The sequence below is a fragment of the Clarias gariepinus genome, chromosome 27 (assembly GCF_024256425.1).
Source record: "Clarias gariepinus isolate MV-2021 ecotype Netherlands chromosome 27, CGAR_prim_01v2, whole genome shotgun sequence".
In the NCBI taxonomy this organism is placed as follows: Eukaryota; Metazoa; Chordata; class Actinopteri; order Siluriformes; family Clariidae; genus Clarias; species Clarias gariepinus.
The window spans coordinates 22,895,001-22,921,819 of record NC_071126.1 but is presented as its reverse complement, the minus strand read 5'-3'; the positions used below and the strand labels follow the sequence as shown (position 1 = coordinate 22,921,819).

The 26,819-nt window shown below is 40.6% G+C and overlaps 1 protein-coding gene and 4 non-coding genes across 5 annotated transcripts; all 5 read left to right on the top strand.

Annotated features, from left to right (window-relative positions):
- The first annotated feature begins 146 nt into the window (after nucleotides 1–146).
- trnae-uuc (transfer RNA glutamic acid (anticodon UUC)) lies at nucleotides 147–218 on the top strand. The gene has a single exon. It is a non-coding gene; the product is annotated as a tRNA-Glu (tRNA).
- Nucleotides 219–605: 387 nt separating this feature from the next.
- Nucleotides 606–677, top strand: trnae-uuc (transfer RNA glutamic acid (anticodon UUC)). Its single transcript has one exon. It is a non-coding gene; the product is annotated as a tRNA-Glu (tRNA).
- A 439-nt stretch (nucleotides 678–1,116) lies between these two features.
- Nucleotides 1,117–1,188, top strand: trnae-uuc (transfer RNA glutamic acid (anticodon UUC)). The gene has a single exon. It is a non-coding gene; the product is annotated as a tRNA-Glu (tRNA).
- Nucleotides 1,189–4,323: 3,135 nt separating this feature from the next.
- trnae-uuc (transfer RNA glutamic acid (anticodon UUC)) lies at nucleotides 4,324–4,395 on the top strand. The gene has a single exon. It is a non-coding gene; the product is annotated as a tRNA-Glu (tRNA).
- Nucleotides 4,396–18,872: 14,477 nt separating this feature from the next.
- Nucleotides 18,873–26,622, top strand: LOC128515119 (calmodulin-1-like). Its single transcript, XM_053489153.1, has 6 exons — nucleotides 18,873–18,952; nucleotides 20,600–20,630; nucleotides 21,284–21,427; nucleotides 24,897–25,003; nucleotides 25,129–25,264; nucleotides 26,061–26,622. Exons 1-6 carry the CDS (start codon nucleotides 18,950–18,952, stop codon nucleotides 26,087–26,089), a joined length of 450 nt encoding a protein of 149 aa, XP_053345128.1. The 5' UTR covers nucleotides 18,873–18,949; the 3' UTR covers nucleotides 26,090–26,622.
- The last annotated feature ends 197 nt before the right edge of the window (nucleotides 26,623–26,819 follow it).

Here is a 26,819-nt window from a genome sequence, read left to right as displayed (position 1 = left end):
AAGACCATTTATAGGACAGTGTGTCCTGACCCTGTGAGTTCATAATTCCAGTTCATAAGTGCACTCGAGACATGAGGGGTTTTTCGTTTGACGTTTTTCCTTTGATGTGGGAAGGAGGTCGCTGAGAGCTCAGTGTGGGTTCAGCCTCCCATATGGTCTAGCGGTTAGGATTCCTGGTTTTCACCCAGGCGGCCCGGGTTCGACTCCCGGTATGGGAAGTTGTGTTTTACGTTGTCCGTATGTATATGTGATAATTAAAATGAAATAAAAATACACTGCACACGACAGCTGTTACGTCGACTTTACACGTGTTTTTTACACTAGTCAGTTTATTGTGATTTATTCTTCTATACCCCATTGTGGTGTAAAGAAATTATGCTTGTATGTACTCCAGGATTTAATAAAGGTTTTAATTTCAATTAATTTCATCTCAGTAAGAATTATTAGTGTAATTATAATAAAATAATATTTTTTATGGAATATGGTATATTATATATTACCATACTTGCTCCAAAATTGGCATGCATTGCTGTAATTAATTTAATAACCATAAGGTGGCACAGTAATGGGAGTGTATTCACTCAGGTGAGTGATGATGGTTCAGTTCCCATATGGTCTAGCGGTTAGGATTCCTGGTTTTCACCCAGGCGGCCCGGGTTCGACTCCCGGTATGGGAAAGTGTGTTTTACAGGTTACAAATAATCCTTAATAATAATAAAATTACAGAACAATAATGCAAATACTACAGTTTTACTCGAATAATATAATTTAGGTTAATCCAGCTTCAACCAACCTGCTGTAAATTAAAGCTTTCAGTACTCTTACAGTACAGTACTCTTTAAAAACATTAAAAACATGAAACACTTTTTTTATGGAAGGTGAGAGGAAAAATTAAAATCGTACCATGACCTGGATCATGCCCATGCTTTTCTTGTATCATAGCAAAGTAAGAAGCGGGGGTGAATTGAATTAATCACCATTATCTTATAAACAAACAAACAAACAAAAAAAAACAGCCCTCGTGTGCCCCCTACTGGTCATGTCCACCCAAAGATGAGTTTTATCACTGACGTCAAAGTGGGAATCGCATTTACGTCATAGGGAGCAGGATTCATCTCCCATATGGTCTAGCGGTTAGGATTCCTGGTTTTCACCCAGGCGGCCCGGGTTCGACTCCCGGTATGGGAAGGTGATGTTTATTGTAAATAAAATAAATTAGAAGCATGGCGTTATATCAGAAACACTTAAGACTTCAGTAGCTTTAACACCACCTTCAGTCAAGTTCTCCATGGTTCAAATATAGTACAGTACTGTGTAACATATATAACCAGGACACTGTCAAATAATGTACAGTAATAAATATTTATGTACAATAATGATAATATTTATATAGTATGGAACCAGTGCATCACTCATCACTCACTCATCTTCTATACGGCTTTATCCTGTATTCAGGGTCGCGGGGACCTGGAGTCTATCCCAGGAGACTTAGGGCACGAGGCAGGGTACACCCTGGACTGGGTGCCAATCCATCGCAGGGCTCACACACACACACACACTCATTCACACACTACAGGCAATTAGGGAACGCCAATTAGCCTAACCTGAATATCTTTGGACTGTGGGAGGAAACCGGAGTACCCGGAGGAAACCCACCAAGCACAGGATAAACATGCAAACTCCATGCACACAGAGACGGGTTTTGAGGCTGGCCGGGAATCAAACCCAGACCCTGGTGGTGCACGGCGACAGTGCTAAGCACCAGTGCATCAATGTAACATTAATTAAAATACCATAGTGTGTGTTGAAACTCTTTATAGTTTGCATACATTCATTTTAATAGATGTTTTTTTTTTATCCTTTTTAAATGTTTTTTGACACTGAAACAAATTGTCATGAAATATACAGTCCTGTTACCCTGGCCAGACAAAAACAAACATGATAGACTCTAATTCTGGCTGGGCGATTCTTTAGATTTTTTCGATTAATTCGAATTTGCATTTTAAGACGATTTAATTTTTTCTTAAATCGAGGTATCGCGATTTTTTTTATTATAAAAATATTAGATACATTGTAATTGCACTAATGGCTGAATAATTAACAGGCATGTCCGACCACATGATGGCGCGCCTAATTAACCGCTCACTTGTGAGAGTAGAGCACTCTATGAAGCAACGTAATAGGCTACTACAGAGACAACATCATAGAGATGGACGGCTCTTCACGTCAGGATGACCTTGTGCCAAAGAAAGGTAGTAACGTTTCCTCTGTGGTTTGGAAATGGTTCGGATTTGAGAGGTCAGACGTCGAACAAACCTTTGTCAAATGCAAAAGTCAGTTGCAACCGGCAGTGGCAGCACCACTAATTTATTCCAACATTTGCGACAAAGGCACCAAGTTGAATGGGAAGAATGCTCAAAGTTAAGAGATGAAGACAAGCTATGTCCAAGTGCAAAAGCTCCACCTAAAATTGCAAAACGGCAGATGTCATTAGCGGTATCATTTTCCACTTCCGTTCCATATGATAAAAAGGCGCCCCGATGGAAAGAAATGACCGATGCTGTGGCGTTTCATATCGCTAAGGACATGGTTCCCATATACACCATCGAAAAGCAAGGGTTCATAAAAATGCTACACACTGCTGATCCAAGATACAAGTTGCCGAGCCGCAAATATTTTAAAGACGTAGCTATTCCCCGAATGTACACTGAAACACGTGAAAAAGTAGCGGAGCAGCTTGAAAAGGCATCTTTTTTTTCTACAACGACTGATTTGTGGACTAGTCGTACTCTTCAGCCTTTTTTATTTAAATTGCACAATATTTACATTCATATTTCATTTAAATCTACTGCAAAGAATTTTATTCGAGTATTTTTTTTTTTTACATTTATTTACACCTTGTTGACCAATTTATGGCATGGCCATTAAAAATACAATGTTCCTTAACCAGATGGTTTTTCAAGTTACTTATAAAGAGAATGTTACTTCAGTCATGTTGTTGTAATGTTTTAAGTTGACTAGTTACACATTTTAAAAAAATCAAAATCGAAATCGTGAATCGGCCAAACTTTATGAAAAAACCTAGATTTTTTTTTTGCCATATCGCCCAGCCCTAACTCTAATATTTCATTGAACCACCATGGCGTGATTTTTATAAGCTTATACTACATCACGTCATTTATTTTTCTATCCAGAGTCGTATTACCTTCTCTTTAAGATCTTGTATTGATGATGTGAGACACAAAGATTCTGACTGAGGTTAAAAGTCAGGACTCCGTGGTGTCCAGTTCATGTGTGTAAATGATTCCCAGAACGACTCTCTCACTCTCAGAGCTCGGGAATATGGTGTGTGCCATCAGGGGAGAAGATACTCTCCATAGATGTGATGACCTGGTGATTCAGTACATTCAGGTGGTCAGCTGACTTCATTTTATTGATCCCAACACTGTCTCCAGAGGCTTGTACAGTGGACACTATGCATGATGGGAGCATCGCTTCATGTCCTTCCCTTCTCACCCTGACACGCCCATCACTCTGGAATAGGCTCAGTCTGAGGGTCACATGACCTTTTTCCCATCGCTCCAAAGTCCGAATTATGAGCTCTAGCAAACTGAAGACTTTTTCTAATGAGTCTCATAAACTCATCAGGTTCTCTTATGGACACACAGCTGTTTAGTCCTAATCCTGTGAGAGTATTGTGGAAATGTTCTTACTCTTACTTTTACATATACATGTGAGTTGAAGTTTTTTTATGGTTTGATTTCACTAAAATGTACGTGATCTTCCATAATGCTCATTTAGAATGTTTTTTTTTTTCACCTCATTTCTTCCTAAAAGTTGAGACGCCACCACTATCCTTTCAGGTTTTAATAATATGTTTTATAATTCTTAACCCAATGTTAGTAGCCTCTGAAACAGAAGACCACCTTTGCCACGGCCATCAGATGTGTCTTTTGATATGGTTGTTAAAGTAATGAGAAGGTCCTCACCGCATCATGTCTTAACCTAAAGTTCAAACTTGTTCAAAACAAGTGCATTAATATGACTCGTGATATGATTATTGTACAGTGGACACTACAGTGGAGCCATTTGGGATCACGGGACGTCAGAAATATCAAATAAAACTAGTCTGTGACTGAATGCACTTCATGTCAGAAACTAATTTATATTCTCAGTTTGTGTCTGTAATCATTAATTAAACTGACACAGTAGTAACAAAGGAAACCGAAATGAAACAGCGCCCCCTAACCACGGGGTATATTATAGTCAAGTGACATCAAAGTGGGAATTGTAATGACGTCATAGATGTTAAACTAACAGCACTCCCATATGGTCTAGCGGTTAGGATTCCTGGTTTTCACCCAGGCGGCCCGGGTTCGACTCCCGGTATGGGAATGTGTGTTTATTATAAATTAAATCGAAACTACAAGTTTAATGCACGACATAATGAGCTCTATCTAACCAGCACACTATAAAAAAACAATATAATAAACATTAATGGACCATCATCATGATGATAAAATATATTATGGAACCAGTTTATTAATGTAACACAAATTAAATACCACAGTGTATGTTAAAACTCTTTATATTATATACAGTCATGTGATTCTGTACTGTACAATACCAGCAGTGTGTAAGGAAATATTCAACATCACACAGTGTGAACAAACATGACATATTAGAGACCTGCTGAACTTTAGGAGCTCAATAAGTACCAGGTTTCACCAGAACACTGTGGCACAGATAGGACTGGATAGATGGAGAGGTAGATACCTTATTGATCCTGGAGGAAATTCCAGATGTGATTATGTGTATAAGATGTGTAGATGAGTATATACAGTGTGTAGATGAGTATAATTGATTAAGTAATGTATTCATTTGTTTTTTATTAGACGGTAAAATTGTTTTATCAATAATTTCCACGATAACTTCTGCACATTGTCTTCCCCATTATTATTATTATTTTATTTGTACATAACATTTATTTATTTACTATATTTTTCTATATTTCTAATCTGTAAAAAATAATAAAGTAAAATGTATCTTATTTCATAGTTCATATTCTTATTGAAAACTCCTACTTTTCTTATTTTTACATTTTTTGGTCATCAGCAGTCCTACAAGCACTTCACTTCAAATCATAATGTATAACTGTGCATGTGACAAACAAAATTTGAATTTAACTTTAATAACCAGTAAAGTTTTAATAAAAGTCTAAATTAATTTTCCATTAATTTATTTTATTTTATTTTATTCCTATTGACTGAAGCTAGGGCGGCGCGGTGGTGTAGTGGTTAGCATTGTGGCCTTGCACCTGCAGGGTCCGGGCTTGTGCTTGGTGGGTTTCCTCCGGGTACTCCGGTTTCCTCCCACTGTCCAAAGACATGCAGGTTAGGCTAATTGGCGTTCCCAAATTACCAGTAGTGTGTGAATGAGTGAGTAAGTGTGTGTGTGTGTGTGTGCCCTGTGATGGATTGACATCCTGTCCTGTACCCCGTCTTGTGCCCTAAGTCTCCTGGGATAGACTCCAGGCCCCCGCAACACTGAATACAGGATAAAGCCGTATAGACGATGAGTGAGTGAATGAGTGAGTGAGTGAGTGAAGCTACTCACTGCATCAGTTAGGGTTAAATAATTGTTGCAGCTGAACTAGTAATTATCCAGTGGAAGCCTATTAACTATTTGCTTAATTAAATCCAGGATGTGACTTAGTTTTTTTTATTATTATTATTATTATTATTTTTACTGTTCAGTGTACTTTACATTGTCATACTTAATAGTGGTTTATTATTCAGCCAGAAGGTGGCAGTAGAGATCAATATAGCCATTGTTTATATCAGTGCACCTCAGAGGATTGTCTTAAAAACTCACTTTGCACTATTTTTAAGAAATATTTGATATTCAGCAGAAACACAGATATGTGCAATTTAGTGCACATATGAAATCCCACAATGCACTGCAATAGGTTGGCATGGAAATATATATATATATATATAGTGTACTTTGTGACAGTGTTAATGTAGATGGACAGAAGGTGGTTTGTGGTTTTGGTGCAGGCCTGCAGTGTCTATCACTGTTTTTTTTTACATCTATTAGATAGTGACATTGCTTTATCAATAGATCATGCACAGAACTGAACAGCCGTATATACAGCACAGTACATGTAATACAAACTAAATATAAACAATTATAAATCACCACTGAAGCTCCTTTAATGAATTGTATAAAGAGACAGCGGTCAGCGTGAGCCGACTGACGCAGCACGAAACGCCCGATCTTGTGTCTGTTGATGATTTTAATATCATTTCCATATCAGCATGTTTCAGCACTAAGTGTTGGCAGCAGAAGGTGAGGTGTAGTGAATAACCCGGCAGGTGTTGTTTTACATACCACACCGAGCGCAGGAGATCTGCTTCATTTGTCTAACACACAAACGACATCAAGCAACATCTAGAAAAAAACAACAACCACAAGTTGTGACGACCAGGTGGATCCAAACCTGCTAGTGATACTTTAATTCAAAACATCCTCTCACTGATGTGAGTCCGGTGTGTGTGTGTTATTCATTACAGAACTACCACTACAGTATATAACAGAAGGCTTCACTTTGACTCTATGTTTACACTCACATGTACCGTGTGTAGTTTGTCTCCATCTGCTACGGGTGGTGTTCGCAGCCCTTCACTATCCAGTATTTTATTTAAAGTTGCAGTATATGTAACTTTAATGTTTCCTTTATATACAGTATATTTGATCTACACGGGACATTTATCCACCTACAATGCGTTTCATTCTCACCTCGCCCACACACGAGTTTGATGGCCCTGGTTTTGGTTTCTTGAAGACATTGCAGGACTTTGATGAATGTTTCTCGATGAGCTTCGATCACTCCCACTCTCTCTCTCTCTCTCTGCCGGAGCTCTTCAGTCTCCTTTAGTGTTATTGGGACGTTGATTAGTGTAAAGGTTGATCTTTGTTGTGTAGGGTTGTGTGTGGCCGGCACGGGTTGGAAGTACGACATATTTGCCTGAGATAATGACTTTCATTTGTAGAGTATATCCTGGCGTTTTCCAGTGTGTTTCACGTGTAACCCCCACAGGAAGTCTGGCTGATGTTGTCCCTAGACTTCAGGATACATTGGCAAAATATAGCACATTGGCTAATTGGAAAAATCAGCATTTAATCCAACATTCCCTGTCACAAAGTCCTCTGCGGTAATATGATATTTCTACAGAACAGATCTCAGATGTTGAGCATGCTGTACGGTTCCTCTCACTGCCGTGACCAGAGTTTGAGTTCCGCTCTAGACAGTGGTTTGGTGTTAACATGTTTTTTAAGTCATTTCTGCAACATTGTGTTTGGAGCTTTTTAGGTCCCTAAGTTCTGAAAAATGAGTCTATCTTAGAAGTGCTTAAATATGCAGTTCCTCAAATGGCCTCTAGAACCTGCCTCTAAACGGGAGTAAATCTCCATACACAAGTGGCCCAAGTGTTAAAAACAAACAGTTTAGGGCTTCTAAGCCAGTGCTTTTGTATATAACTCATCTGCTAAAATAACATTAAGTCATAACATTATATAATGTATAAATGGGGTGTGGCTGATTTGAGTGACAGCTGCATTGCGGGTATCAAACCACTAGCTGTCGGCTATGCAACACTTTAGCTAACCAGCTAACTGTAGTGAACTCACCGTAGAGTAGACACGGTGACAGCATGTAGGGGCTGGATGACGAGTCCAATCAAATGTAATGTGGTGTTAGCACATAACCATAGCATTTAAGCTAAACCAAAGCTAAGCTATTTAGCGCGTGGTGATGTAGTTAAGGAGGTGTGTTCCGACCCACAGTCAGGCTCTGTTCGCTCCGCCCAGTTGCACATTTATCTGTTTATTCAACCAGAGCTGAGCTTCAAAACTTTTCTCTTTTATAAAAATCTGTGGGTGATGTCATCATTAACATCGTTCTGCTGTTCCATCACAGTAATTCTAACTTTTAAGAACAATCTAATACCACTGTTGCTTTAACATCTGTCACGTTGTAAAGTTAACCTCGACAGACAACCAGAGACTCTTTTGGAGCTGCTACTGTTTTACCAGGTTATTCTTTTCCGCATGTTGTCTATAGAGGCTAAATGTTACGATGTGACGAGACAAACAGGAAACGAGAACTAATTGTAGGTACAAACTAAAGTTAGATGAAATATAATCAGGTGTTGGCAGTAGAGTCGACTCTTGGAGTGCAAAATGTAGATATGCAACAATATTATTAATATAAATGAATATGCATTTCATTCTAATGTAGTTTTTCAATGTTTGTGACATGCGTTTATTTGTAGTTGTGAAATAACCGCACTCGTCTGAGCTGGAACCTTAAAGCAGAAGATCTACAGAGAACATCAGCTACATCAGCTTCCTTTCTGAGTCCAGGCAGACCGGCGGAAGCTCGAAGCGCCGCGTGTACCGCAGCATCGATCTTCACTCTGCAGATAAACAGCAGCAGAGGCATGATTAAATTTTCCTGTGACAGCAGTTTGATTAGAGAGCGCGAGAGCAGGAAGTGATGCATCGGAGCGGATCTGCCACAGTCCTGCACGGCTCTGCATTAAGCCCAGTTTTATTGCCACCGCACTGCATCTTAAACACACTTCCTTCCAGAGTTCCTCTGCAAGTGTGTGTGTGTGTGTGTGTGTGCATGGGCAGGTTTTTATATCTTGGTGGGGGAACAATATCACTACAAGCATAATAATATATATTCACTGTAAATAGAGTGTTTATGTAGAAAGAGGCCAGAAAGATGTACACGCACTTTAGACTTTAACACTCGCTATCTTGGCCCTATTTTAAAACTCGACCTGAATTCTGGCAGCAATGTGTAGTATTATGTTTCCTTTAAAGATCTCAGTAGTCTCACCATCGTTGATGTGTCATGTGACCTTTAGAACAGAGGTGTGTATTATTCATGTTGAAGTGTGTGTACGTTTTTTGCGCCTCTCTGTATATAGTAATAGAATAAAATTTATTAGGTGCATTAATAAGCATGTCAAAGGAAAGGATGGTAAGACAAGTGTGTGTGTGTGTGTGTGTGTGTGTAAGAGAGAGGATTCTGGGAGTAGATTACTGCGCACTGCACTGGGGGATTCATCAGACCGAGGAAATCCCTTGCAGGGCGTCCCAGCTCAGCAGTTCCCTTTACCAGCCGTGTGTGTGTGTGTGTGTGTGTGTGGTGGCATTTCATTTTCATTTTCCTCTTCATCTTCTTTTTTAAATATCTTCTTCATGGACAGTGAATAGCGAATTAAACATTACACACATGAATTACAGAAATGATTGGAGACGAGCTGCTGTTAAATTAAACTGTTCTATCCGGACTGTCCACTGTATATCAGCTGTTTATTGTAGAGTTTATATACAACCTACTGTACATCGTGCACCATATACTCACTTCATATTAAGTAAAAGCAGGACGCGTGTCATAGCAACGTACTGTAAAGTTACGCATGGAACCTTAAACCACTGATCTTCCTCAGCCTGTCTGTTGCACAACATCTTTTCACACCATGCTTATCAGACATCTGCACTCATCTAACCTGAGTTCAACCTAAGTTGAAGGGCTTTTAGAAGCAGTTAACGGGTTGTTGTTTTATTTTTAAACAGTTGATGAGTCTGAGCTGACTTAGAACCCAGAAGCTTTTCTTCTTTCAGCGACGTGGAGCTGGACACCTGAACATGACGTCATCTGTATATCTTAGTGCTGCCACTCGTCCCCTTGGATTAGAGTTTTAAACATAATGTGTTGTTGTTCCTCTGACATGAAGGAGACTCGATGTGTGTGTGTGTGTGTGTGTGTGTAGCTTGTCTTTACATACAGATGGTTTCTACGTCTACCACATCTTTAACGTCCATTGTTTCGAGCTGCTTTTTCTCCGAAGTCTGTGGTTTTAGTTTCCTCTGTGACAGCCAGAGCTTTTTACAGCATTATGTTCTGTGGAGTTTTAGTTTCCTCTTTATGCCATAGTTTGCTCTGTGTCACAATAGGGGGGCAGGGAGGGGGGGGGGTGTATCCAGGAACCTTTCAGAATATTCGTTGTTGAATGGTTTCTCTCGACTATATTTTACTTTTTTATATCATTATCATTATAATAACCTAAAGACCATAAAGTCAGCGATAAGTGACATAAATTCAAGTTTTTTTTTTTCATATGTTAAACTTAGACAGGAATGAGCAGGTATTGGACATTTTTTGGTTTATTCATTACTCATTGCAATTATGTGGACACCTCTGATACCTTTTGTGTTACCTTTCAGCGCCTGTAGAAAGCTCTTTACCCTCCATGTGCAACTTATTTACAGAGAAACCCCATTCCTAACATTAACAATAATCAAGACACAATATAATGTAGCAAAATAACAAAATAATATAAAAAAGTATAATAAGTAGAATAATATTGTAACATCGAGTCTTTAATTTCTCTCAACACCAGACAAGAGTATCAGTTTCAGGTTATGATACATGTGACAAGGAAGTATGACCTGTACGTCTATGTACTAGATGATAAACCCAATCTAACCACCTTATAGTCAACCAGTAACCACCACAAGCACGCTGAGCGCCTCGCCAGGGCAGGCCGGGGAGTTTAATGCTAAAGTTACTGATAATAAGGAAGACTTTTTAAACACAGCATTTCATCTGGCAGGAGCTCATAATAAACGACGTTAAGCGTTAATTCCAGCACAAAGAGAGAGAGAGAGAGAGAGAGAGAGAGAGAGAGAGATCACTAAAGTTAGAGGAATTAAGAGTTTGATTTGAGTAATCTTTCCTGGATGTCCGTCTCCTTCTGCATGAAGATCCAACTCAATTCATTCATTCAGATCGTCCCTGATGAACAAGCCGAGGGCGACGGTGCTGAGGGAAAACCTTTTTTAAAACCAGGATGCAGTAAACTAAAAGTGCTGCGTAGCCGGTTCTAGCCTGATCCGAGTCGGATACTAAATCTGCCAGCGGGAGCGTCATGTCAGCAGTCAGGTCAGGAGACGTCAGAACCAGACACGAAACTGCTCATTCAGTTAATGCCAAGGCATTCAGGACATAGTTGGTGTCCTGGTCCCAATCACTCGCTTCATTAATAAGTTTTATTATTATTATTATTATTATTATTATTATTGCACATGAAGGTGCACAAAGGATTTTATTGTAATAAGTACACAAGCTCATAGAGTTCCTTATCAGAAAATCAGAAATCGCTTACCTTAGTTAATTACCTAGAAGTCTTAGATTCGTCCGACTTTCACCTGCAGCCTTTGTGTGTGTGTGTGTGCGTGTGTGTGTGTGTGTGTGTGTGTGTGAAAGTACTCTTTGTTTCTTTGGCTGTTTCATACACTTTGCAGTCTGTGGGTTTAGTTTCCGGTGTAAGAGCGAACGCATGCCTTAACCATAGTCTGCTCTCACACTGTCGATTCTTTCCCTCTGTGACCAACACCGCGCTGTGAGCAGGATCTGAATCAGGTCCCCCAAACCATCAACTCTGCTGCAGTTCCATGTCAAAGTGGCAGCAGAATAAACAACTTCCTCTCTCAGTGGTATCTCCACTTGTTAAACCAACTCAAATGTAATGTCTTCTTTACAAAAAATATGTCTATAAAAAATGATTATTCATCTTTTATTTAGATTTGAACAAAAAGTGACACATCCAAAATTATTCACACCCTTATTAATAATCAATAGAAAAGCCTTTATTGGCAAATTACAGCTTCCTATAATTGCTGAGCAGCTTTTCGCACGTCTCCACTGGTATCTTTTTTAACAGATTCTCGACTGGATTTAAGTCAGGACTCATCTATGATCATGCTAATCATCTCTTCACCACTTTTGCTGAGTGTTTTGGGACGTTGTCGTGCTGAAATGACCACTGGTGCCCAAGGCCAGGTTTCTCTGCAGACTTCCTGAGGTTGTTGTTGAGAATGTTGATGTATTGCTCCTTTTTCATGGTGACGTTTACTGTGATTAGGTTCCCTGGTCCACCGGCTGAAAAACACCAGACTTAGACTTCTAATCAAGAAAAAACTTGCTGGTTAAATAAAAGTAACTTTAAGTCAAAATTTGCCAGGGGTGTGAATAATTTTGGGCTTGACTGTATATGGAGAGGAAACTGGTTTTTTTTGGTTTGTTTGTTTGTTTTTGTTATGAGATATTTCCCCTTCTGGGCCGTATATAACAGCAGGGACGTACTGAGTCATGTCTGAATTTAAATATAACATTTCTCTATAACATGCTGAGACGCTTTATCCGGAAGATGAGTGGAGCAAACGTGTGTAGAGAACAGCGGCGGTGTTTGGGTCGATCAAGAAGAGTGCATGCAACATTAATCAAATCTGGCTCTAATTGGTTTAAATCTATTGGTTTATGATATTGACAAATTACTAAATGTCCAAATTATCTGTTTGTTTGTTTGTTTGTTTGTTTGTTTGTTTGTTTGTTTGTTTTTATCAATACACAGTACAGTTTTTATTTTGAGAATACGTAAGTTCAGCATGCAGTGAAATACGTGAAGATCTGCTTTTTTTTTTTTCACTTGGCCATCAACCAGGGGAAATAAAACTTTATATTGACTTTGACTATTGAGCGCCTCAAGTCCCAAACGGTAAGAGAACAAGTCATTTATCTTCAGGGAACAGGGGATTCATTTTGTGGAAGCAATATTAGTTTGTTGTAACAAGTTATTTATCTTGTAAGGATACGATAATATCTTATGAAAAACAAGTCCTTTATCTGGTGGGAACCAGTTAGTAAATTATGTGAATTAGTTACTGTTTTATCTTTATATTATCTATATTTAATAGATTTTATATCTATATTTAAATTACTCTATTATTTTATACTATAGTCGCTCTGGATAAGACGGCGTACCAAATGCCTAAATGTAAATGTAAATCCTACGGAAAACAAGTTATTGATCTTGTGGGAACTTTTTATTTATCTTGTGTGGACAAGACATGATCTTATGGGAAATAAGTCATTTATCTTGTGAGAACAAGTTAGTATCTTGTGGGAACCGGTTATTTCTGTTGTGCAGATACGATCACTTTCTAACCAGAAAGAAAATGAACTGTTTAAATAAACCAGTGAAGTGTTAAAGCAACTCGACCCCAGAGCTTTCAGTTTCATGTCTAACATTTCTTTAAACATACTGTATGCAGATCAATAAGTCGTTTTCTCATGATAAAAACACACACCTTTGTTTCACAGGACATAAGTATGAGACGAAAATAAGTGATGCCAGGCTGATGGCGATGATCTGTTACTATAGAAACAATAAGGTTTTAGATTAAAGCATGCGTTGCTGTAAACCTGCTGCGCTGCAGTCAGAGACGCCGTTAGAGAGAACTAATCAACACTGCGTCTTCAGGTCATATTGATCGTGGGGCAGATTAATGCTGTAAGCTTTAAAGTATTTAACTTCACCAAAGTGTCTTTCATTACAGACGTTCTATTTCTCTGAGATCATATGGCAGGGGAGGTAAAGATTCCCTACAGTGGCTGTGTGCAGTGATGTTCCACCTGACTGCTGATAACTGCAGCTGTGCAGCTCTGAAATGTCACATCTGACGAGAGAGCATTGAAACAAAGCGCGTCTGCTGTGCTATTTTAGTCCTTTTAGTTCTCCATGGTGACGTTCTGCAAGACTGTAGGAAGACTCTCCGTCTGTCTGCCTCCACTGACACGCCGCTAGACAACATCACAGTATTTAGTATATTAATAATACTATTATTAATATACAGAGTATACTTCTAAGTTCTGTATCTGGAATTAACTTAGGGTGGTTTCCTGATAAAATATAAACACACACACACACACACACACACATGTTCTGTGGTGTCATACTGCACCGTTGGTTTTATCACTCAGTAGGCTGAAAATGTCCTTTTGCTCTGCTTATGTGTGTGTGTGTGTGTGTGTGTGTGTGTGTGTGTGGTTGCCTTTGTTTGCCTTGCATTATGCAATACACTCTCTCCAGGCTGTTTAATCCTTTTGCTGACAAGAGTGTTTCTCCACACACACACACACAAACACACACACACACACACACACAAACACACACACACACACACACACAGTCAATAATCTATGAAATTATACATTATATTTATGCAAAAAAAGGTGTGTTTACTCTCACACTCGTGTGTCATCACACTGAATGATAGCGAACACTGTAATGTTGTGTGATGTGATGTGGGATGAGTCTCGCTCTGCTGCACCTGGCTGTACGGGCGGATTGTAAACACCAGCGCTTCATTTCCTCATCCATTATGAATGAGTTTCACTAACAGATGGAGTGTCCACACACTCGTTATCGTTCCCTCAGGACTCAGAAATCACTTTAGTCTTCTACCTGCAGGTAAACTGTGTATAAAGGTTACAAAAATAGATGGTGGGAAAGTATTTAGTAATGTTTAAGCTGATGGTGAGATGTTGTGCTGAATGCGAGTATATACAGTATTTACTGCTGATATTCACCGAGCAGCGGAACAGTTAATCAGGTGAATAACATCTCATCTCAATAAGTCAGTTTCTTGACTTGAATTTATTGTCATTTCAACCGTATACAGTTCAGTACACAGTGACAGGGGACAGCGTTCCTCCAGAACCGGGGTGCAGCATGTACCATGAATTAACAAAACTAGCTAAGACGAAACCTAATGAGCTGACTAGCGAATACAGCAAATTAGCACCATAAATTCTAAGAACTAGATAAAAACAATGCAAGAGAAAAAGGGAAAATCAGGCAAGATGTGGACAGTCAGTCGGCGGGAGAAGGTAGTGTGATGCTCTGCGTGATCTTCTGATGGGAACCCTCGGGTCCTGACATTCATATGGATGTTAAATCGACACATACAACCTACCTTAACTTTCTGTAGACCAAATATCATGGAGAAACCATCATTTCTACAAATTCTTCAAAGTCACACCTCCTTGGGATGTCAGAGAAACGGAGCCGGTCCTGACTGGGGCCTTTAAAACTAAATCCTGCAAAGTGTCCCTTCTACCTGCCCTGGGAGCCAGAGGAACTATTGGCCATTTTCAGTCATATAACACTATACTGAATAGTTCATGGCTATTATTCACTAAGAGATGTGCGGCCATGTTGCCTCGTACACCTACACGGTAATATCCAATGTTGATTTAACACTTTCAGAACTTTAAGGTCATTGAAGTTTAACTGGACCTTTATACATAATGCATGGTGTTATTTCAACACTGGTAATTTTGCAGTGTAGTTAATCAACATTTAAATTCAATAGTCCGAGTCACTCGATTGATTTTTATCTTGCATTAATCTAGAGAGAGAGAGATAGCACTGTTTTGTTGTAAAATTAAGTGCCCCTATGTGGAGTGCCATCACACCCATATGTTGTCTGGACAAAGTTCCACAGGGGCTGCTGCTGGGAGAGCCTGAGTTTTATTTCAGACATCCACATACAAACACATGTGCACGTGCAGCGCTCTTATCAGACCAAGAATTACAGACTATCAAATCAGGCAGAATAGAGCGTATGATCAACTCAACTTCACTCTTATTGTCTATGTGTGTGTGTGTGTGTGTGTGTGTCCTTCCACTTTGTTCACTCACTTAAATTGACCCATGCTTTGAGATGAGATGGAAGCTTGGTCTTATATAATTTGGGACACCCTACACTCCCTGCCATGGGGACACACTTCACAACTTACAGAACTGCCATGTTGATGTTTCTTTATTGTTTGATAAACTGGCCACACACATTTGTTTCTCCGTTGTAGTCATGAGACAGGGAGCTCAGCGGGTGTGACGTTGACCTACTCATCAAAAAGTGCCAGGATCAAACCCCACTAGCACCACCAGAACGCCACGGTTGGTCCCTTGAGAAAGGCCCTTAAATGTATGATAAGATTTAAGTTGATCTGGATGAACGTGTGTCTGCCAAATGTCAATAAAGACGTTTTAGTGTAAAATATGAAATAAAGAGACTTTAAACCTCACTTAACATTAATTTATGATTCCTCTCCAGCACCAGCTGCTTTAATAAACCAAACTGAAAGCGTCTCCCTTTTCTTCTTGATACCGTCCTTGATAACCTTCCTGTGACCCGCCGTGCTGCGTCTCACTAAATCTTTGTAGATTTAAAAATAAAAAAACATTTGTTTGGTTTTCCACTGAAGCAAACAACTTTTGATTGGTTCCTGGACAAATGTGTGAGACCTACAGCTGGGCTGTTAAAGTGGACATTCAGACCCATGTTTCATTAAATGTTAATATGATCTTTAGGGTCCTAATGAAAAGTTTGTAATATACTTTAATTAAAAATTCTCAATGGTTGTGTAAAAAAAACACTACTTTTAACTGGTAAAAACTAGCTCTGTTCTCAGCAACCTGTTTCAGTACATGCTAATTTAAATGCTAATGATCTCTGCTGAGCCCGCCCCCCCCAGTTCTGTGGGGCGTGTCTTCACAACACACGTGGGGTATAGCCACGGAAGTGTAGTCCAGTGCGGGCAATGCTTTGTGGGTAATGCAGTCCAAACTGGAAAACGCTGGATTATAGAGCCCGAGCCTGTTTTCTTCAGTCGTTTTTGGTTTGATTTAAGTACGGAACCTACGCGGAAGTTTGTAATATCGCCTGACAACGCAGAAATTAAAAGAATGGACATGATCGACTCGATTTGTCTTTCTTATGACTGCATGGGCATGAATTAACGGGCTGTTGCGCTGCCGCGAGCAACAACAACATAAAGCGGAGAAGCTTACTGAGAGAGATACGGACGCGATGTGTTTACTGATGTGTTTACATGACTTCTTAATCTTCGACAGACATCGTTATAAACCATCTAACGTTACAAAGGTAAGCATAATATAGTTTTCCGACTACGTACACAGTTTGCAACTAGACAATCACCTTAATGCATTGTTTATTATAAACGGGCGATTAGGGATTATATAGAGACGGATGTACACAGAGAAGAAGCCATAACCATGTTCTATGAGAGTATAAGTTAACTTACACTCCGCATTCATCGTGATTATTAGAAAAGGCGATCTGCAAAGAGTCATAGTAAAATAAATCACACTCACTGAGCCTGGTGAAGATGAAGCAGGAACACGAAGCGTTAGTACAGATCCATTTTTTAGGAGCAGCTTCCTAGTAAAACCTGCTTTATATTGACCCGCGTTTATAAAGCAGTCTGGTGAAAAATGATTTTCGCAAACATGAACGCATTTAGGTAAATCAGCGGGGACGTTAGCTTTAAAAACTAAATTCAGCCACTGCGTCCTCAGTGCCTCAGATACCTAACCCTAGGTAGGTACCCTAGGTCACTAACCCTAGGTAGTGAATGACGACTGCTGTGTTCGCTATTACACCCAACAACTGTACACAACACTCGCTTAGGCGCCATTTCGCTCCAGCGGCGAAAAACAATGGCCGACAGCTTCTTCTCACTCGGGGCGGGTCTTTGCTAAAACACCAGTGTCAATCAACTAGTGTAGGAGCGGCCTCTGTCGGTGTGGCGTCACATCGACAGGCATTTGCGATTGGCCTGATTTCAGAAGGGGCGTGTTACTGTAATAAATGAAAAGAAAACCACTGGGCGGCTCTTTATCATCGTAGAGTGGTTGTGTACGCACTCTCCTAACACACAGTTCAGTCCAAACAGCTTAAAATAGTGCATGTAGGCCTGTATGACCCCTTTAAAGATTCTTCATATAGTTCTTACAAAATTTCAGTTGTTAAGGCAAAGATTTGTGAGCCGGGGTGTGTGTGTGTGAGGAGTGTGTGTGTGTGTGTGTGTGTGTGTGTGTGTGAGGAGTGTGTGTGTGTGTGTGAGAGGAGTGTGTGTGTGTGTGTGTGTGTGTGTGTGTGTATGTGTGAGGAGTGTGTGCGTGTGTGTGTGTGAGGAGTGTGTGTGTGTGTGTGTGTGTGTGTGTGTATGTTTGTGAGGAGTGTGTGTGTGTGTGATTGAGAAGTGTGTGTGTGTGAGTGAGGAGTGTGTGTGTGTGAGGAGTGTGTGTGTGTGTGTGTGTGTGTGTGAGGAGTGTGTGTGTGTGTGTGTGTGTGTGTGTGAGGAGTGTGTGTGTGTGTGTGTGTGTGTGTGTGTGAGGAGTGTGTGTGTGTGTGAGTGTGTGTGTGTGTATGTGTGTGAGGAGTGTGTGTGTGTGTGTGAGGAGTGTGTGTGTGTGTGTGAGGAGTGTGTGTGTGTGTGAGGAGTGTGTGTGTGTGTGTGTGAGGAGTGTGTGTGTGTGTGTGTGTGTGTGTGTGTGTGAGGAGTGTGTGTGTGAGGAGTGTGTGTGTGAGGAGTGTGTGTGTGTGTGTGTGTGTGAGTGAGTGAGGAGTGTGTGTGTGTGTGCGTGTGTGTGTGTGTATGTTTGTGAGGTGTGTGTGTGTGTGTGTGTGATTGAGAAGTGTGTGTGTGTGTGTGTGAGGAGTGTGTGTGTGTGTGTGAGGAGTGTGTGTGTGTGTGTGTGTGTGTGAGGAGTGTGTGTGTGTGTGTGTGTGTGTGAGGAGTGTGTGTGTGTGTGTGTGAGGGGTGTGTGTGTGTGTGTGTGTATTATATGAGTAATCAGTTGTTTCAGTCTTTGTTGGAGCCAAACAGAACTAAATACATCTTATTTATAGTTATATTATTAAAGGCTTCAACATTTATTCATATTTATTCTGATTATTTAAAGAACAATAGCGATTTTGTGTGTTTTGCCGCAGCAGCGCCCTCTGGCGGTAAGTGAAACCGCGGCCGTGTGCAGAGAGAGCCGGTGTGAGAGACCCGGATGTAGGAGCTCACTGGCGGCCCGGTGTGGTGGAGGGCGGTATTACACCCTGAGCCGCGGAGCACTGCGAGCACTCAGCATCACACACACACACACCTCGGACTCCGCTTCCACCTGGACCTGTCTCTGTCTCTCTCTGTCTCTGTCTCTAGAAAAACATGGTGAGTATAATAATTATAATTATTCCTCATATATACTTTATAGTTATAATATCTACATGTGTGTTTTTGACTCACGTGACCTTATTATAGTCCTGAGCTGAGAGATAATAAACCATTTAACATCCAACAGATAACTCTTAATTAAATACATAGAGATTAGAGAGAATTAACCTGTCAGTAATAACAGTTTAATTATGGAGTGTTTGTGGATTATAATAAACTGGAAATGTTCATTAATTAATCAATTAACCAAATCAAAGAGATTTTAGTTTCATTATAATAATATTAATCTGTGTGTCAATCTAGAGTGTTTATATCAGAGCTCTCCCTAACACCAGGTGTGTGTGTAAGTGTGTGTGTGTGTGTGTGTGTGTGTTATAAAGAGAGATTACAGAGTTCATTACAGCTTCATGTTTAACAGTGTATAATAAGAGTAAAGTGTGTGTGAAATAAAACAAATGTATAAAATAAACAGTAGGAGAGTTATGCTCGAGTGTGTGTGTGTGTGTGTGTGTGTGTGTGTGTGTGTGTGGACGCTCTAAAGTTGCCATAATTAAGATATATAGTGACAGATTTTTGACACACACACAGACACACACACACACACACACACACACCTCACACACACACACACACTCTGCTGCCAGCTGATCCTGTAGCCGTGTCCCCCAGCTGTCTCCACCTCAGCTCAGTGTACAGATGTGTGTGTGTGTGTGTGTGTGTGCGTGTGTGCAGATGTTCTGTGAGGACATGAGCGCGAGGTCGTTCGAGTTAGTCCAGACAGAGTAGTGTGAGAGAAATTATTCATTTACACACACAGGGATAAAGACAGAGAAAACAAAGCAACAAACAAACAAACAAATAAATAACCATAAGTAAGGTTTATGAGAACCAGATACAATTGATTATTTCTACATAATAAAAAAAAGTGTATAGAGTCTCACTAATAACAGGACACATGGAGGATAAATGTGTCTGTCTGCCTTATAATAATAATAATAATAATAATAATAATAAAAAAAAATAATAATAACAACGCATAGAGTCTCTGGTGTGTGTGTGTGTGTGTGTGTGTGTGTGTGTGTGTGAGTGAGTGAACACTTTTAAGCAGCTTTCTTAGCTCAGAGGACTGACAAAGTTCATATTAAATTGTGCACCGTGTGTGTGTGTGTGTGTGTGTGTGTGCAGTGATGTAGAAGACACACGTCAGTCCGACCCTCACACACACTCAGGCGTTTGTTTGTGCAGTTGTGTTTGCTGAAGTAATGAGGTGTGTGTGGAGTGACGGACTCGCCATGCGGGCAGCGATCCGTCCCATCATGCACCATAGAGGAAAAGGGGGCGGGGCTTTGAGGAGCACACCTAGAACAAACTTTAAGTCTGATCATGTGACACGTGTGTGTGTGTGTGTGTGTGTTTAAAGATTGTGTTTCATTCCCCTGTAGACTTTTCTCGTAATTAAATATATATTGAGTATAAATATTATGAAATATTTACTGATCAAAGCTGAGGTTTTGACGGCTGTAATCGAATAACAGACTGAATTATTAACGTCTGTGTTGTTGTGAAACGTGACGATCTGAAGGTTTGATGGAATTGTGAGGATTGTCTCAGTGTGAGAATAATTCTGTCTGCTTTGTGTTGAAGGCTGATCAGCTCACAGAGGAACAGATCGCAGGTGAGAGACGACTCTAATCGGACTTTATTCTCTCCTGTACCGTCTGTCCGTATGAAACAACACACAGCATTAGATCATTACATAATGACACTAACAGTCAGCTGTTACTATAAGACATGAAGGTCAGCTGTTCTGGATCAGGTCTCACAAGAACAGTATTGTGTCGAGTGTGTTTGTTAAACCCATCGAGCTCCATGATGATGAAACTGAGCTCTGCTGCAGAGGAGAAGTTCATTTAGAGTCACCAGCCTCAGAAATCACCAATTAACAACCAGCACCTCAGATTAGAGCCGTTATGAAGCTTTACAGAGCAGAAGGAGCAGATAAACATCTCAATATCAACTGTTCAGAGGAGATTATTGTGTGTTTGGGATAATAAACACCTTCAGTAGAGAAATAAACATCAGAAACGAGCATGGAGTTAATAGGGGTGTACAAACTTTTAAGTGGCTGAAAGTCTAATTGTGAATCACATTTCTTTGCAAAATATGAATCTGATCTGACTCCATTTATGAGTGTGTGTGAGTGTGACGAGTGTGTGTGAATGTGACAAGTGTGTGTATGTGACAATAAAAGAACCTGTAGTGGTCTGAGGTTTCGCGCCTGACTGTGTTTGTTTGTTTGTTTGTTTGTTTGTTTGTGTATTGGGACAGAGTTTAAGGAGGCGTTCTCACTCTTCGATAAGGACGGCGACGGCACCATCACCACTAAAGAGCTCGGCACGGTGATGCGCTCTCTGGGACAGAACCCCACCGAGGCTGAGCTGCAGGACATGATCAACGAAGTGGACGCCGACGGTGAGACTCGAGACAAACATCAGACACTCAGACTTCACAATCATAAATAAAGAGAAGCAGAAATGTAGAACAAAAATTAGTCGTTTTTTTTGTGTGTGAAGCTGAGCGTTATTCGTTAGCGCTCAGACTCGGTTATAAGGAGAGATTAGCGTAGTTTATCACTGACTCGTCTCACTGCGGTGTTGAGACGGCGTGCTCAGGACAGGATTGTCTCTGCACATCTGTGTCTCTTGCCTTCAAGTCACTTTGCAAAATGCAAAAACGAAGGTCAACCTTAACTGTGTCTCCACCCAAGAATTTCCCTGGAGATGAGCAGTGAGGATCGCGGACCGGCCGAAGATGGTGCGTCGCTAGCATCTCCGTGTCACGCGGCATTAGCGCGTACTGTATGGTTTTTCACTATACTTTATTTTATCACCGTCTCCCCCTGTTGATCTTGATTAGGTACTGCGTTATAGAAATAATAATAACTGTGAAGCTACAGTATTATAATAATCACAGGACGCTCTCCACTGATGTCACTAAATGCGCTCGTGCTCCTGTACACTGAGCTACAAGGTGGACGAAGATGAGAAAATGGAAACTTTGTGTTTCCAAATATAGTCTTATGGAAAAGAAATGCAAATGTACCTTTACAGCGTTTGGCAGACGCTCTCATCCAGAATCTCTGAAATCTCTACAACACACTGGTAAACACAGAGCAGCACACACACACACACACACACACACACACACACACACACAGTCAGTTTCGATTCACTGTGAACTAAAGTTGTGGTTAGAGCTCGACTCGACCGTTTAACTGGACTAATTTAACTGGTCTCCTCTGTCCCAGTACACACACTCGACAGGGAATCGATTTATTGACCAAAAATAATCTGACTCCACTGTGATAGGTGACGCTGTGCCCTCTTTCAGCTTGTTAGTCTTGTAACTGGGAATGACGTAATGTAATGTACATTGGTGAGGGTTAGAGATTGGGATTAGCGGTGAGGATTTAAGATTCCGATTATTAGCAAGGGTTAGAGATTAGGATTAGTTTAAGGGTTAGAGATTAGGATTAGTTCAAGGGTTAGAGATTAGGATTAGTTTTAGGGTTAGAGATTAGAATTAGTTTCAGGGTTAGAGATTAGAATTAGTTTTAGGGTTAGAGATTAGGATTATTTTCAGGGTTAGAGATTAGGATTATTTTTAGAGTTATGGATTAGGATTAGTTTCAGGGTTAGAGGTTAGGATTACTTTCAGAGTTAGAGGTTAGGATTAGTTTCAGGGTTAGAGATTGGGATTAGTTTTAGGGTTAGAGATTGGGATTAGCTTCAGGGTTGGAGATTAGGATTAGTGGTGAGGGTTAGCGATTAGGATTAGCTCGAAAGTTAGAGATTCAGATTTTTTAATTATAGTTAGTTACTGGTAAAGAGGTATCATGTGGAACGATGAAAACATGGACACGTTTACATCGCTGTAATGGTGATTTTGTACGTGCTGGACACTTTACTTTGTGTACAGATTCAATTCAATTCAATTTTATTTGTATAGCGCTTTTAGCAATTTTCATTGCCGCAAAGCAGCTTTACATAGTCAAAAGAATTATTTAGGTTTGTATGAAATGTGAATTTGTATGAATCAAAATGGTCAGTTTGTCCCTGGTGAGCAAGCCGAGGGCGACAGTGGCAAGGAAAAACTCCCTGAGATGGTAATAGGAAGAAACCTTGAGAGGAACCAGACTCAACAGGGAACCCATCCTCATCTGGGAAACAGAAAGCAGTAAATGATCTGCATTTATACAGTGTGTAGGGTGGGAGGCAGTTCAGCTATAATAGCTGATGTTAATTGATGTTAATATGGAGTCCAGGTAGTTATTGAAGACCCAGGTAGACTTGTAAGAAGTTCCAGTCCTGAACTATCGAACTGTCAAGTCCCCAGAGAAACAGTTGCCAACACCAGTCAAGGCCAGAACCATTTTCTAGGTAGAGAGAATCATTCCCAGACACCAGACGCATCCCAGAGAGACACACGGGGCATCCATGTGACGAGATCTTCAGCCAGAAGCGGGGCACCAGGATGGGTCAGACAGGTCCAGAGGGCAGAGGGAGTCTGGATCACTGGCAGCTCAGGAACGACATGTGTAGCTCGACAGAGAGAGAGAGAAAGAGTGAAAGGGGGGACAGGAGGAGAGAGGAAAAAGAAAGAGGGGGGGGAAAGAGAAGAAGAAATGAGATGGCAGCTAGGGTTAGATGAGACGCACGCTGTCCCTCATGATTATGTTGTTATCTGAAGGCAGATGATACAGTACCACTATTTAGTTAGCAGCTTCTTCTGTTGTTACACATTTTCTTAGACTTCTGGAGACTTCAGTTCCCAAGACTGGTTCCTGATTGAATTATACAGGCAGAAGGAGCTACTCTACTAGCTAGCGCTACTCTGATCACTTGCTAACTAACAGTACAGTATTTGTCAGATCGACTTTAGAGCAGTTGAGGATTGAGGGTCTCGCTCAAGGGGCTCAACATTGCCAACTTGGTGGTGCCGGGGTTTGAACCAGGGACGTTCTGATCAGTAGTCCAACACCATAACCACAGAGATACCCCTGTCCTCGGGTGTTTTTACACTCGCTCCCATTCAACCATCAAAAGCTAAACAAAGTCAGACCGACTCTATATTTTTTGCTGCATTAGTGAGCACTGAACAAACTCGGACCATTGAAACAAACAAAGGTGACCTCATTTCTTTTGGCTTCAAGTCTGCAGTGGGATTTGTTTAACCTGTGCATTGTGATTATAGAGCACTGCAGGTTTGCATCACCTTTTGGCATTGTATTTGCCCAGGACATGTCACATGCTACTGCAGTGTAGTGAGGACAGAAAGAGGACAGAGTCTCTCTTCTGATCGGCCACTTTAAATGTTTGGTTTATAAGCCATGATGGCTTAGTGCCACCGCACACCTCTAGATTTTGGGGTGATTTTGAAACTCACCTCAGGTTGGGTTTGCATGTCCTCTCGGTGCTTGATTGGTTTCTTCTGGTTACTCTGGTCTCCTCACACACTCTAAAGACTCTGTATGCTGATAGGCATTTACAGTTTACCTGTAGTGTAAGATTTGGTGTGTCTGTGTTTGTGCCCTGCGATAGCTTGCCACCCCATTCAGGTTGAACTCCACCTTGTGCCCTGAGATCCCTGAAAGAAGATCCAGCCCTGCCCTCTGCGATTCTACCCAGGACGAGCTACTGTATATGAATTACTGGACCAAATACACAAATAATATATAGTATTTATCATGCTAAAAAGAAATGAAACAAAAAAATGATGAACCTTTCCTAGGACATCAGCGCCACCTTGAGGTCTGCTCATGTAACACGAGGTTACATAATTCAAATTCTATATAACGTCCACGATGATGGTTTGTTCAACACAAATCCTAAAGAGTCACTGTAGAGGAAGTTGAATAATCTTATATCGTTCTTACTCCTAGGTAATGGAACAATTGACTTCCCCGAGTTCTTGACCATGATGGCCAGAAAGATGAAGGACACGGATAGCGAGGAGGAGATCCGCGAGGCCTTCCGGGTTTTCGATAAGGTTTGTTTAAACACTTCAGAGAGTCTGAGCTCAGTCACACGTAGTCCTGTGAGGATGATTGTGTCCAAGATGGTAAAGTGATTAATCGTCTGTGTGAAAGACACACTCTTTTCTTCTGTCTCCAGGATGGAAACGGCTACATCAGTGCTGCTGAACTGCGCCACGTCATGACGAACCTCGGCGAGAAGCTGACGGACGAGGAGGTGGACGAGATGATCAGAGAAGCCGATGTCGACGGAGACGGTCAGGTGAACTACGAAGGTACAGAATAAGGCTTCATCTCTGTGTTTCATACAGATTTCTGCACTTATTCAGAACGCACTTTAGCCACAGCACCCATGCAGATTAAAGATGCTAATCGCTAAACCGCTAAATCTGTTCTTGGATTATAGAGTTAGAGATTAGAACTAGCAGTAAAGATGGGAGATTATGTTAAATGGTAAGTGTTAGTGATTAGGATTAGTGGTGAGACGAATCAGTGAAGCGATGAAGGAACGGTTACAGGTTTACAGATTAAGCTCAGGATTATCTGTAAAGATTACAGATAAGGATTAGCAGTGGGGGTTAGAGATTAGGATTAGCAGTGAGGGTCAGAGATTGGGATTAGCAGTGAGGTTCAGAGATTAGGATTAGCAGTAAGTCTTAAAGATTAGGATTAGCAGTGAGGGTCAGAGATTAGGATTAGCAGTGAGGGTTAGAGATTAGGATTAGCAGTGAGGGTCAGAGATTAGGATTAGCAGTGAGGGTTAGAGATTAGGATTAGCAGTGAGGTTCAGAGATTAGGATTAGCAGTGAGTCTTAAAGATTAGGATTAGCAGTGAGGGTCAGAGATTAGGATTAGCAGTGAGGGTTAGAGATTAGGATTAGCAGTGAGGGTTAGAGATTAGGATTAGCAGTGAGGGTTTTGGATTAGCAGTGAGGGTTAGAGATTAGGATTAGCAGTAAATTTTAGAGATTAGGATTAGCAGTGAGGGTTAGAGATTAAGATTGCGTGGTTACGACAGATATTAAACTCCACATTCACTGAACAGTCTCAATGTATCTTTTTGTTTTTCAGAATTTGTACAGATGATGACAGCTAAGTGAAGCTTCCCACCATCTTAGAAGACAGCAAATAAAGATTTCTTTACCTCTTATTTAAAACCAAATACTCTAATGGAGAATAGTTTCTGTACAGAGAATGTTCGAATGTTTAAATGAAAATCTCTTCCTTCTGTCCACTCGGATCTGAAACCCAAACCTCCGCATGACCCCGTTAGAGCTCCATGGCTGCAGATCCACACACTCCGTTATCACAGAACCGAACACTCGTCCTACAGCTCGCTACCTCACACGCAGCGCGGGGAGACGCTCGGCTGACGCGTGTCCTCCACGTCTCCCTCCGTCAACTCTTCTACCTGCATGCGGAGCGAGAATCAACCTCACGTACCGAACCTTTAGTGTCCCGAGACAAACAGCTGCTGATCATTAGGCGTGTGCTGATCACAGTGTATCTCACAGAAACACAACCGTACAGCACTGATCAGATGTAATCACAACAAACAATTATGTGAGAAAAATCCTTAATAAGATATATTTTGAAAGTATTGTATGTTAAATATCACAGATTTTAAAATAATAATAATTAGCAGCACATGTCTAATGAATAAAAGCTTGGAGAAATTGGACTGTTATTGTAAGGGACAGAAAGTTAAATAAACTATAATATAAATAAAATATTACATAAGTAAGTAAATAAAATAAGTTAAAAAGTTCTCAACGTTTGGCATGATTTAGGTTTCAGTGATCTTTTTGTTTTGTTTTTACGTTTTTTAAA